Consider the following 12614-nt stretch of genomic DNA (forward strand, 5'->3'; position numbering starts at 1 on the left):
GCTAAATTTGAGCATTTGGTTAAATTGGATTCCCAGGTAATTCATGCGCTGCGTTTGACAATATTATGAAGTTTTAAGAATTTGTCTCTGATTTTGATTGTTGTATCTTCTACGTTTAGAGGTTTTATAAGCAATTCTATTATATGTTTAATGCAAAATTATAGGTAATTAAAGACCAGAGTGGGTTATTAAGGTCGATTTATTTACCCTTTCTCTTGATTTTTATAATATTTTGAATCTTCGTTCTTTTAAATCAAAAATCTAAACATTTTAACAAAAAATTTAATTATAATTTTTTTTCTTGTTTTTCTTTCAGATTTCACCATGATGTCAATATTTTTCTGACCCTGAAAATACCAAAAGAGATCTAACGAGATTGTGATATTTTACAATAAAGTACGTGTAAGGACTTATTAACAAAAAAAAAAAAGACAAAATCTTAGGTTGAATTTATTTAATTTTTTTTTACAAAATTATAATTTAATTTAAAAATTATATCCTGCATCAAAATAAGTTTATTTTAAAATTTAAAATATTTTAAAACTTAGTTTATGTAAGGCAAACAAAAAAAAAAAGACACAAAAAGACATTTTTTTTCAATACTTTCTAAGCTGCGATCTAATTTACCTACCTTTTATAAGCTGAAGTTTACCAGAAAGGACTTTTCATTTATTGTAATAAGAAACATATAAAACTGCAGTCAAAAGTCGCCATGTCACATGGAGGCCAGGAATGTATGTAATATTTCCAGCTGATGAACTCATTTTAATGACATACGGTCCAGCATTGCCAAGAATCAAACCGCGACCAACCTTGGACTGCCTCCACGATCCTCTTGTATTAAACTACGGCAGAACCTTATTCCCACACGATATTCCCCAACAACAACAACAACAACAACAGGCATCTTCTTCAAAACAACTCGTCAGTCCTGCACCACTGCACAAACCACCACCGTCACCGCGTACCACAAAGCAGCAGCAGCAACAGCAGCCACTCATGCACACCTCTGCACATGATGAGTCATCACGTTCCCGTCCCTCCTCATCCAATCGATTCCATCCCAATGACTCCAGCTCAGCTGTCGAACCATATGGCCTAAACGATCCCGAAACCCCCGCCACCGATGATCCCTACCTAGATGACTATGGAATATCCCGCGAACGCAGCCCCAGTATATATTTGGAACCTCCAAGTCCTGACTTGTCGACCAGTCGTCCGGCAACGCCGTCTTCAAAACCTAAGTCCCCACAAACAAAAAGCAAACTACGTCCAAAACTTAACATTTCCCTGGGTCGTTTAGGCCGACAGCAGCGTGAAATAAACGAATCGGCGAGATTGCGTGAAGATCTTCATTTACACGTCGAGAATCCGACTTTTACCCGCGAAAATCTTCGAGAGAGAAATTTTGATGCTTTCTTTGAATCTGGTGAGCCAGTTTACAAGCTACACCCAAAGCCGGCATCATCTTCGAATCTTGCGGTTGATTCACTTTCACCATCGTCGGCCAGCTTTGATGGAGCTAGTGGTGGATTTGATATGGGATCGCCAAAGGCTGGTAGTTCTTCGTCACGATCTAAAGAAGCCTTAAGTTCACGATCGAAAAGCGCCGATTATGATAGTGAGAAAAAGACGACTGGTGTGCCCCAGAAAGGTGACAGGTGCCCCCAAAAGATTACTTTACAAAAACTTAGTTTGGAAATTTTATTTTTACAGCTTTTTCATGAGTTTGGTTCAACTAAAATTTAAAAATTAAAAAAAAAAATGAAATAATTAACTGAAAGCAGAGTAAAATTGAAATACTTAAAAAAATTTTTGTATACAAAATGGTTTCGCGTGGAAAATGGTTTGCACTTAACATGCAAAAAAGCAAGCGATTTTTTTTTTGTTTGGTTTGGTTTGAATTTTATGCTTGGAGTTTGTATGAGTTTGTTTTTTTAGATCAATCAACATTTCTGTGTAATTTTGTATAGGTATATCTGTTTTTAGACGACAGAGTGTCTGCTTTTGTTTATTTTTTTTAGAAATTGAAAATAGGAAATTGTCAATTGTACAGGGTTTATTTAAATTAGCGCTGAGGGAAAAAAGAATTCCTTGTGACATCCTTGGCTAATACCACAACAAGCTGTTTGGCAATTGTAGTTCGATTCGATCTGTTTGAATTTTGTCAAGAATATCAAAAGCTCAGCAGCACCATCGGTAATAATGCTTCCCTCAAACGTCTTTTCAACTATCAGTTCCCTCGACAAAGTTAACTCGATGGCAGCTCAACTTCACACAATTGCATTCCAGAATCTTGTACAGTATCCTTGAAGATGTAAATATTCAAAATTTGATGCTATCGAGTTTTGTCACCTCACTATCAATTCTTGACCGAAACTCATTTTCCTGTCAGAATTGTCAACTACTAGCCGATAAAATTGTCATTTTTATATTTTTTTCGGTCCTACAAAAAAATTGTCAGGAAAAATTTGTCGGGGAAATTGTGACAATTTTTAAATTATCCCTGACAATTCATTGTCATGACAATTTTTTTATGATCCCAATTTTTGACAACTTTCGCAGATTTACCGACAATTCTACAAAATTTGTCAATTTTTTTATGGGACAGGATTAAGACAATTGTCAAGTTTACAATTTACGCATTGTCAACGTTTATGGAATAGGGCCCAGGAGGGCCAGTTTCTTTGATAACTCTAAGAACGGGATGTCGTTTAAGCCGCTCCTTATCGTCCCGTTTCTGCGTGAACCACGTATCTACATAGCAAATTTTGTTCTGTTCTTAAAAGAAATATACATTTTTCTAAAAATTAAAATTATGAATTGAACAAAAGGAAATCAAGTTATGTTTATGACATATTGATTGAGATGTTTCTAAACTAAAACCTTTGTATCTATTCTTTTTTTAAGTTCTAGAGAAAATTTTAACAGAAAAAAAAATCTTAAACAAAAATGTACTTACGAGGTTCAAGCAGAAACGGGACGTTATTGGACTTAGCTCTGTATATGAAAATGTAGCCCATATAAGGTGTTCAGTGAACACTGTTCTCTTTCTATAACGGTTCAACTGCACTAATGTCCCTTCTTTCTAATGTCAAATAAACGTTGATAAACCGTCAACTCATGAAATATTTCGAAGAACAAAAGCATACATTTTAAATATACATACCATGCTTATTTGTCAATAAAATGTATGTTATTAATTTTTTGGCATTAAACGTTTAAAAAGCGATTTTTTGAAAAAGTCTGAAAAAAATGATTTTCTTTACCAAGCTAAATCTCTAAAATTATAACAACTAAAAATCTTAAAAATTTTCAAATCATAGCTACACTTATAAAGTTTGAGTCTGTAAAGTTTAAAATTTTTTGACCAAATGGTTTAGCTGGAATTTAAAATTGATCGAACAAGGTCCATGAAACCCCATGTTATTCCCAAAAGAAACTTCAACCGCTTGGCGGCACGAGTTAGAGTTAAGTTAGAGACTTGAAACTTGGGGAATATTTTTTGTAGTTTATTTAAAACCATATAAGATCTTAGAAGCATACAAATTATAATTATTTTAAAATAACGAGCACCCTATTGTGCACCTTGCAATTCACATCATGATATGCCATATTTTCTAGCTACGAAAAAGTAGCATAGATTCCGCAGTTTTGGTCAATTTCAATAAAACAATACTCCAATATGTGCCTTAATAAATATTCTTTCAGAATATAAACTAAATTTATTTTTTTGTTTGTTTTATTGTGCAATAAAAAGTGGATAAAGTTGAAAAAATTAAAGAAAAATTCACTTTTTCAAGATTTATGGGATGAAAACCTGCACTTAATTTGTTTAAACAATAGACTTGTATACATCATTCAAAAGGTCTGGGAACCCTCTTTCCAAAAACATATAACATATTGAGAATTGTTAAAAAAATGACTGAGATATTGATAGATTACATCGTAAGGTCTGTAAAAATGGTTTTTGTAAATAAAAAAAAAAAATGGAGGGTTCCAAAAATACAACAAAAATATTTTCATGCATTATTCGACCATACGAACAGCCTACACTATGTAATTTGTGGGGTGTATTTAATTTTTTTCTATTTTGTAGCACAGTGTTATTTCATAGCTCACCGAAAAGTAGAACACTGCTTTAGAGATAGTTAGTGGATTATTGCTTTTGATATTTTCAAAGCATTTGGTAGAGTATGGAATCAGGCTCTTTTATAGAAAATTCATGCTCGTGGTTAAGACCGTGGTTAAAAACCTTTTTGATCCTTAAATACAAGTGAGGTTAGATCATTTTAAAATAAATATTCACTACATAAATATTGGTGTGCCGCAGGGTTCCGTTCTATCTCCGACTCTTTTTCTTAATCATAAACTTCTTATTCACTTAATTGGTTTGACTGTCAGATTTTTAATACTCGTTTCCAAATTTAAATCTCTTATATTCGGATGTAGAGTTTGAACGGTTGCGTATGATAAGTTCGTTGAATTAAATGTTGATAAATACCACGGTGTTACAAAAATGAGGTTTTAAAATATACGCGGGCAGAGAGCTATCACATTTTGTAGAGCTAGTCGCACTGATTACGAAACGGTATTTGAAAAGTCCCTAAAACCCCCAAAATCTGGAGTTAGGGGCAAAAAACGGTTTTTTTTACCTTCACCCATTGAAAAAAATCTAGCTTCCTAAAATTTTTACCCATTTTCGAATTTTTTACAGTTTCTGATAGGAAATAAACATACATTTTCAACAATGTATAAAACATGTAACTCGGTTAAACCACCTAGAATTTATAAGCTGTCAAAGTTAAAAAATTCCGTGTTTTTCGTCATTTACCCAACTTCGACATCAAATTAAAGTATATGTTTTTATAACAACATGCTGTTTTAAAAATTTATTCTAAAATAATATTTATTTCCAAATCAAACCCCCCGTTTAGGTGGGACGGGCAGTTTTCTAAAAAAAAAATTATCAAAATAAAAAAAAAATATTAAAAAACAACGGCAACACTTACAGTAATAAATGATACCATTTCCGAAAGGCAAAATATTACATTTAATTCTAATTTTTAAATCAATATATTGTAACCAATAGTTTTTGAAATAATCGATTTTAAAATTAAAAATAGGCGAAAAATTTTTTTTTAAAACTCATTTTATACTATTTTTGTCTAGACTGTGAATTTTAATAAGAAAATTACTTATTTCTGCCTATTACATAGATGTGGTATAAAACGGAGCTTTTAAACTGATTGGTGGATATTTCGATCACTGAATGAATGAATACCATTAAACATCATCGAAATTTCAACTACTACTGCCTTTCACTCTAGTGGCGCTTTTTTTTTACAATCAGTGTTCTTAGTGAAGCTGGTTGCATTCCTTCCTATAAAAATCTTGACCGCAACGTCCACCTTTCTAGAATGTCCATCATTTTTATCTGGAACCCAACTTGGGTCGTACAGTTTTTCTTCTTGTGTGCATAGCTATACCAACTATAATCATTAGTTTGTGTTTTGAGTTGGAAAATCAAATAAAAGCCTTAAAAAACACGCATATCTATGCGTTTCGATGCGTATGTCATAAGAAAAAGCATTATTTGTAGGTATATAATTGGAAATATCATCTACAGAAGTTTTTGACCATTGCCAAAGATAAATTGAAAATTTTTGTTCAATATACTACAGAAGCTCTTATGGGGTTTCAATTTCTCATACATGAACCATGTGTTTCAATTTCTAGATATCCTATGTATTTTATTTCTTTTTCGCGATGCTTGAGTGCTGAATGACCAATCGACAGTATCTGGCATTTCTTTTTTGTATTTCAATTCTCAAAGGCATTCATTGTCATATATAGTTTCCGTTTAGTTTTCAAGATTGATTCTTCCGGCTTCGTTAGTCCCAGACAAGGGTGATAAACGGCACACAAGTAATAGAAAACACCATAAAATCTTTTACGATTTTTTTTGTTCCTGTGAAAGTTATAAAATTCTGAAATCCGAACCAAATAATATCATACTATCGATTTATGGTATCAGTAAAAATGTTGTATGGTTTATTTTATGTATCTACCTACCTTTATAATATTACTTACTCCTGTGGACATCGTTTACTAGACATGTAATAAAACGTACGAGAATCTCATATTATCAAACCTGCTGGACAATATTGTTTTCACGTACGTAGTAGGTATACGTTTCCAAGACTAGTATGAAATATTGTGAGTAATATTTCGTTTGACCATCACTCATAATTAGTTTTGAACATGAAATTTACTCCAGTAAAATGGGAACGAGAATTTTTGTACATTTTCTATTTTTTGAGTCATGGAATAGCTTATATAGATCAGTGCCAATCGGGTTTTCAGAGACAAAAGTTGAAATTACTAGCAGGATAAGGATGGTGGTATTAATGAAAGGGGAATAATAAATTGTCCACAAACAAATTGGGAGAAAGGCGGTGGTGGGTGGGCGTGTTTTTTACGAACTCAGAAGTTCAAAGTTCATAAAAAAATTATTATTTAGTTTCTATGGAAAAATCTGGCTGACCAGTATTTATGTCATTTATGGAAAAATCGATCTTAAAAATCATGAAACAACAACATCCCAAACTTTTCAAAAATCAAAATTTTTTAGGTAACCTTTTGATTGAAAAATAATCTTATTTTTCAAATTTAAATCGTTAAAAATAAAATTAAAAAAAAATCATGTGTGCAATTCACACGTGGTAGAAGTAAAATAATTTATTCAAAACAATCATTTTTCATGAAAAAGCAAAAACCACCATTAAATCCAACTTTTTTTTATGACAATCTATAATAAATTTTATATCACCTGAAAGCTTATTGTTGCAGCTCAAAATATTTATATCAACCATTGTTATACAGCATCTACAAAAAAAAAAAATCATGTGTGCAATTCACACGTGGTAGAAGTGAAACCTTAAAAAATCATTTTTCTTGCAAAAAAAAAAAATAGAAAAAATCTACCTATTTTTATTCTATCACCTTCAAATCCATGTTTTTTATATGACAACCTATATAAATTTTATATCATCTGAAAGCTTATTGTCTAAGCTCAAAATATATATATCGATCAGGTCTATGAGACATCTACAAAAAGAGCTAGAATTTTTTGAACTCGATCAATTTCCATCAAAAAAAGCGAAAAAAAAACAAGTATTTTTGTCTTCTCACGCTATCAAATGCATTTTTTCCCTATCAATTTATAAAAAAATGTATACCATCTAAAAGCTTATTGTCTTAGCTCAAAATATATATATCGATCAGATGTATGAGACATCTACAAAAAGAGCTTGAAATTTTTAAACTCGATGAAATTTCATCCAAAAAGCAAAAAAAACATTTATTTTTATGTTCTCATGCTATTAAATCAATTTTTTTGTTTGACAACCTATACAAAATTTTATACCATGTGAAAGCTTATTGTTTCACCTTGTATAATGATGTATAAATCTTATTTCAAAGATGTCTACAAGCGAAGTTAGAATTTTTTAAAGTCAACCATGTCGAATTTCCAGACTGAGATTACGGTACTTCCTACACTGGTAGCTGGTCATAGCCAACAGATCTCCACAGGTGTTTTGAGGTATTTTTAAATTTTTTTCAATTTAAGATTGTGTAACTTGTAGAGCACGTAACGTTATGTGTGATATATCAAATAAAAGGTTATGTTATCAGCATGCGTATTAAAGTTAAATCAAATTTGTATGTGCACTAGATCAAGAGATATAACGTGTGTTGGAAAAGAACATCTTTTTACCGTTATCTCCGAATTTTGAATATGAAAATAATTGAAATTTTGTACAATTATAATTTATTTAATTATCTATCTACAGTACAAATTTCATTCATCTATCTATTCAAACAAAAAAGTTATTACAAGTTGAAGTCGTGTCGCGTTTTCGTTTCATCTTGTTTCAAATCACTACGATACTAAAGAAGTTTTCACTTCAAAAAGCTAGAATTTTTCAAACCCAGTTTTCATTAAAAAAAAACAAAAAAATCAATCTTTTTCCTCTTCTAACATCATTAAATCCATTTTTTTAACTGACAACTTATAATAAATTTTATATAATCTGAAAGCTTATTATTTCACATATTATATGATGCTTCAATTATATTTGTATAATGCCTAGAAAAAAAGTAAGAATTTTTTAAAGCCAACCATGTCGAAATTTCAAACTGAGATTACTGTACTTCCTACACTGGTGGCTGGTCATCGGCAACAAATCTTCACAGGTGTTTTGAGGTATTTTTCAAGTTTTTCAATTAAAGATTGTGTAATTTGTAGAGCCTGTACATCTTTTCACCGTTATCTCAGAATTTTGAATATAAAATTAATTGAAATGTTGTACAATTATATCTAGTTTATTTGATTAGATAAATCATTAATTTATCTATCAATTGATTTTCCCCGTCGCTTTTTCGTTTCATCGTGTTTCAAATCACTACGATACTAAAGAAGTTTTCACTTCAAAAATATTTTTTCCTGAAAAAAAGGTTAAAAAACATTACAAAATTAATTTAAATCAAGTTTTCTTAAAATCCAACGATTTTTGTAAAAGATAAAAATAAAAAAGCAAAAATCGTTGTTTTGTAATTTAATCACTATTTTTGAGGTTATACCTATGATGTTGTATATCTTGTAGGTCTTCAAAGTTTGTACGTAATTTTTTTTTCGATACTAGGTCTACATTTGACAGAAATTGTAAAAAACGCGATTTTTGGCACCCACCCCCTTTTCCACAATTTTTTTGTGGGCAATTTGATTTTTTGAAATGTTGCGTTGGACATTGAATAATATCTAACGTCAAAATAAGAACTACAAGATTTGACGCACCAACTCCCTCTAGAAATTGACGTCCTTGTCATTGAGCTACATGTCCTTCTTATGAACACATCCAGATTCGGAATTATGGCAATGTTATCAAGAATGAGGGTAGTTCAAGACTGTAGTCTTTTAAAATTTCTATTTACCGCTGCTTCTTGTTGCTCTATTTGTTTTCGGAATTCATTGCTAGGTTAAGTTTGCACAGGAGTTCCATCTCTGATATTCCCACACACTTTTTTTTGTACATTATTTCGTATTTTTAGTACAACCCAAAAATTGAATTCCATATTTAATTTCTTTTTTTCACTCAACCAGATCGTGGATTGGGTATTTAATTTAATATTGAAATTGTTAAAAAAAATTAAATCACAATGAAATACCATCAAAATTAATGAAGAGAAAAATGAAATATTTAAAATCACAAAAGAGTTGTTATAATGTATTATTTTCAATTATACTTGAAATTGAATCCTTACTTGTAAACAAAGATATACACAGGAAATCATTACAAAAGCTATATGTACCTATTTTGTCAAAATGTGTAAATATTTTTATATCAAAACAAATTATATTATTTGAACTGAAATTCCTTTTCATTTAATTTCAAATTAATTTGGTCTTTGTTTGGAATTTCAAAAGCAAAGGATTTTTTTTTTTGTGTATTATTACCTGAATACAATTGCTTGCAAATAAATATATTATAAAAGGTATGTGTTCATTGCAGACATAATAATAATTTCATAATAAATGTTTTGTCCAATTTAAAAATGAAATTTCACCCAATCATAATCTTGAAATTGAGTTTGTTTTTTTTTTTCAGCTTCCCCAAATAATAATATCGAAAAAACAACATCCATAAAGAACAAAATATAAACTTAATCCCATCATCATCAATTCCATGAGAAATGAAAAAAAAAAAAAAATATTATTAATGAATGAAGTTTTTTGCAATAGCAGAAGAAGTACCTTTTATTTTGTTATTTTTGATTTTTTTGTTTTGTTTTAATTTTTGGTTTGTTTTGCTTTGATTTTTTTTTGTTTTAAAAGTTTGATTTTTGTCAATGATTTTCAAAACTTTAATTATATTGATGTTTTTTTTTCTTCTCTTTCTCCCCTTTTTTCAATTGCAACGTAAAAACACAATGGACAATTACTGTGTGTGTGTTTTTATATAGGTTTCTTGGGAAAATCTTCAGGTGGGCAAAAAGGACGTAGCTTCTTTGGGTGGAGGGGACCACGTGGTGGTTCCCTTAGCCCCCAGGCCAGTATGGCTTTCTACAATGGGGTGCTAAAGGATTACGGACATCCTAATATGACTGAGGCTTTTAAATCCCAAAATAATGTTACCTTCAAATTGATTAAAACAGGTAAGTGAAGAAAAAATATATATAATAGAATTTAAGTTAAACTTTAATTAAGAGAAAAAATGGGATAAAGTGTTTTTAGAGTAAAATAAAAGTGAAAAGCGAAGGGTTATTTTATTAGAACAAAATGTATGACTCCTTTTTGATTTTTTTAGTTTTAAATAACTTAAAACATATTTATAACAAAGTAACAAAAGTGTCACAAAAGCCAATGAAAATTATAAACTGATATTTAAATGGAAATACAAAAAATGACATACCTACTTTTCTTATTTTAGGTGCTAGTGAGTAAGTTTTTAATCTACGTTTTTGATTTTCGAAATTCGGTTCTAATGAACTAAAAAGCTTTTGAATCGCTATTATCCCAAAAATTTAAATCACTCTATTCGGACGATTTCGTTTGAGCGACTTGTCTCCTGAAACCGCTCGCGTGAGTACAAAGAAAAAATAAATTTTATTGCAACTGAAAAATATTTGCATCGAAAAACAAAAATAGTTATTGCAACTAAAAATATTTTGCATTAAAAAGAAATTTTTTGTAGGTAAATGAAAAAAAAAAATTATTTAAAATAAAATTTCATTGCAAATACAAACATTTTGCACTAAAATAAAATTTTCATTTCCAATAAAAAATTTTCTGTATTGAAAAAATTGTGTTATAGATTATGTATAGCTGAAGTTGTTAGAAATTCGACGACTGTTAACAAAAAATTTAATGCACACATTTTTACATTGCTTTTTTTCGACAATCGGCACCATATCAAATTAAAGAACAGAAAAAAAAAATCATGTGTGCAATTCAGACGTGGTCGAAGTGAAACCTTAAAAAATCATTTTTTCTTGAAAAAAAAAAAAGTACGCCATTAAAAAGCTTACAAATTTTCCTAAAGAATAAATCCATACTTAGTTTTTTACAATGCGCAAAAAGTTTAAAAATTATTCAAAACAAAAATCTTTTTTCTTCTAACACCATTTAAATCCATTGTCATCGGCAACAGAACTCCACAGGTGTTTTGAGGTATTTTTCAAGTTTTTTAAATTTAAGATTGTGTAACTTGTAGAGCACGTACCGTTATGTGTGAAGTATTAAATGAAAGGTAATATTAACCGCATATGCGTATCAAATTTTAACCAAATTTGTATGTGCTCTAGATCAAAAGATATAACGTGTTTAGAATAATTTTTTTTTATCAAAAAACTAAACCGACGTCCATGGATCAAAACAGGGTTTATGGTTTTTCTAATAGTTCCCATGGCTAAAACTGAACATTGCAGCCACCAGCTTTCCAATACAAAAAGAATTATCAAAATTGGTTCACTCAGTCCAAAGTTATGAGGTAACAAACACAAAAAAAAAATACAGACGAATTGAATGCCTCCTCCTTTTTGGAAGTCGACAAAAAAGAACATCTTTTCACCGTTATCTCAGAATTTTAAATATGAAATTAATTGAAATTTTGTACAATTATAGTATAAATTTCATTTATCTATCTATTGAAACAAAAAAGTTATAATCAATTGATTTTTCCTGTCGCTATTTCGTTTCATCTTGTTTCAAATCACTACGATACTAAAGAAGTTTTTACTTCAAAAACATTGTTTGATTTAAGCACGTGTTTATAGTAACATTGAATCGGGTAAGGCGTCATGAGAAACTGAGAGATAAAGCAAATATTAGAACAACCATTTGTTGTGCACACTGTCGTGCGGTGAGCTGTTGACAGAGAGACAGAGACAGCAGAAGAGAGAGGAGAGAGAGTGAAAATGAGAGAGTAAGGAAATGCTAACAGAAAATAAAAATGGCGGCGTAGTTCTTTTTTATTGATACCTATTACTACCTAGTTTTTTTTTTAATAACCACGCTGCATTGTTGTAATCATCAATAAGTATTGCTGGCGCAAAATAATACAAGGAATGTAATTGAACTTACCAAAGTATTTATTTGGGTCTGCATAAAAAACACATTTTAAAAGCGCACTCTTATTGATATTATTTACCCTTTACTTTACGTAAAGGTGTTTAATCTAATCACTAACAATGTACATGGTTAATCTCCCATTACCAATTATTTAAATAGTTTTGGCAACTGACATAAAAACTTCAAACCACATCCATTTGTGTAGACCTTGACATTTGGAAACATGCCAAAATTAAGACAGATAAAATTTCTTCATGACATTGGAAGGTAAAAATGTGAATTGCAGGTGAAGTTTCAATCAATGTATGTACATTATGTGCCTACACCTTCATCGTAATATGGATTATAATAATCCAATACATACGAGTCTAATAAAACGTCGAGTTTATCTTTATATTTGGCTTTAAATCATAATTGCTTATGGCGGACATCACGAAATTTTCTTTTCCAAAAGATTTCATTTTATTATTATCGTCGGGAA

The 12614-nt window shown here is 30.3% G+C and overlaps 1 protein-coding gene across 1 annotated transcript in view; it reads left to right on the forward strand.

Moving 5' to 3' along the window:
- The first annotated feature begins 433 nt into the window (after positions 1 to 433).
- LOC129906812 (uncharacterized) overlaps positions 434 to 12614 on the forward strand; it is a 331394-nt gene continuing 319213 nt past the window's right edge. Inside the window, 2 exon segments of the mRNA XM_055982740.1 lie at positions 434 to 1654; positions 10027 to 10218. Coding sequence (XP_055838715.1) covers positions 733 to 1654; positions 10027 to 10218 — 1114 coding nt within the window. The 5' untranslated portion in view covers positions 434 to 732.

Source organism: Episyrphus balteatus, chromosome 1, assembly GCF_945859705.1.
Source record: "Episyrphus balteatus chromosome 1, idEpiBalt1.1, whole genome shotgun sequence".
Taxonomy (NCBI): domain Eukaryota; kingdom Metazoa; phylum Arthropoda; class Insecta; order Diptera; family Syrphidae; genus Episyrphus; species Episyrphus balteatus.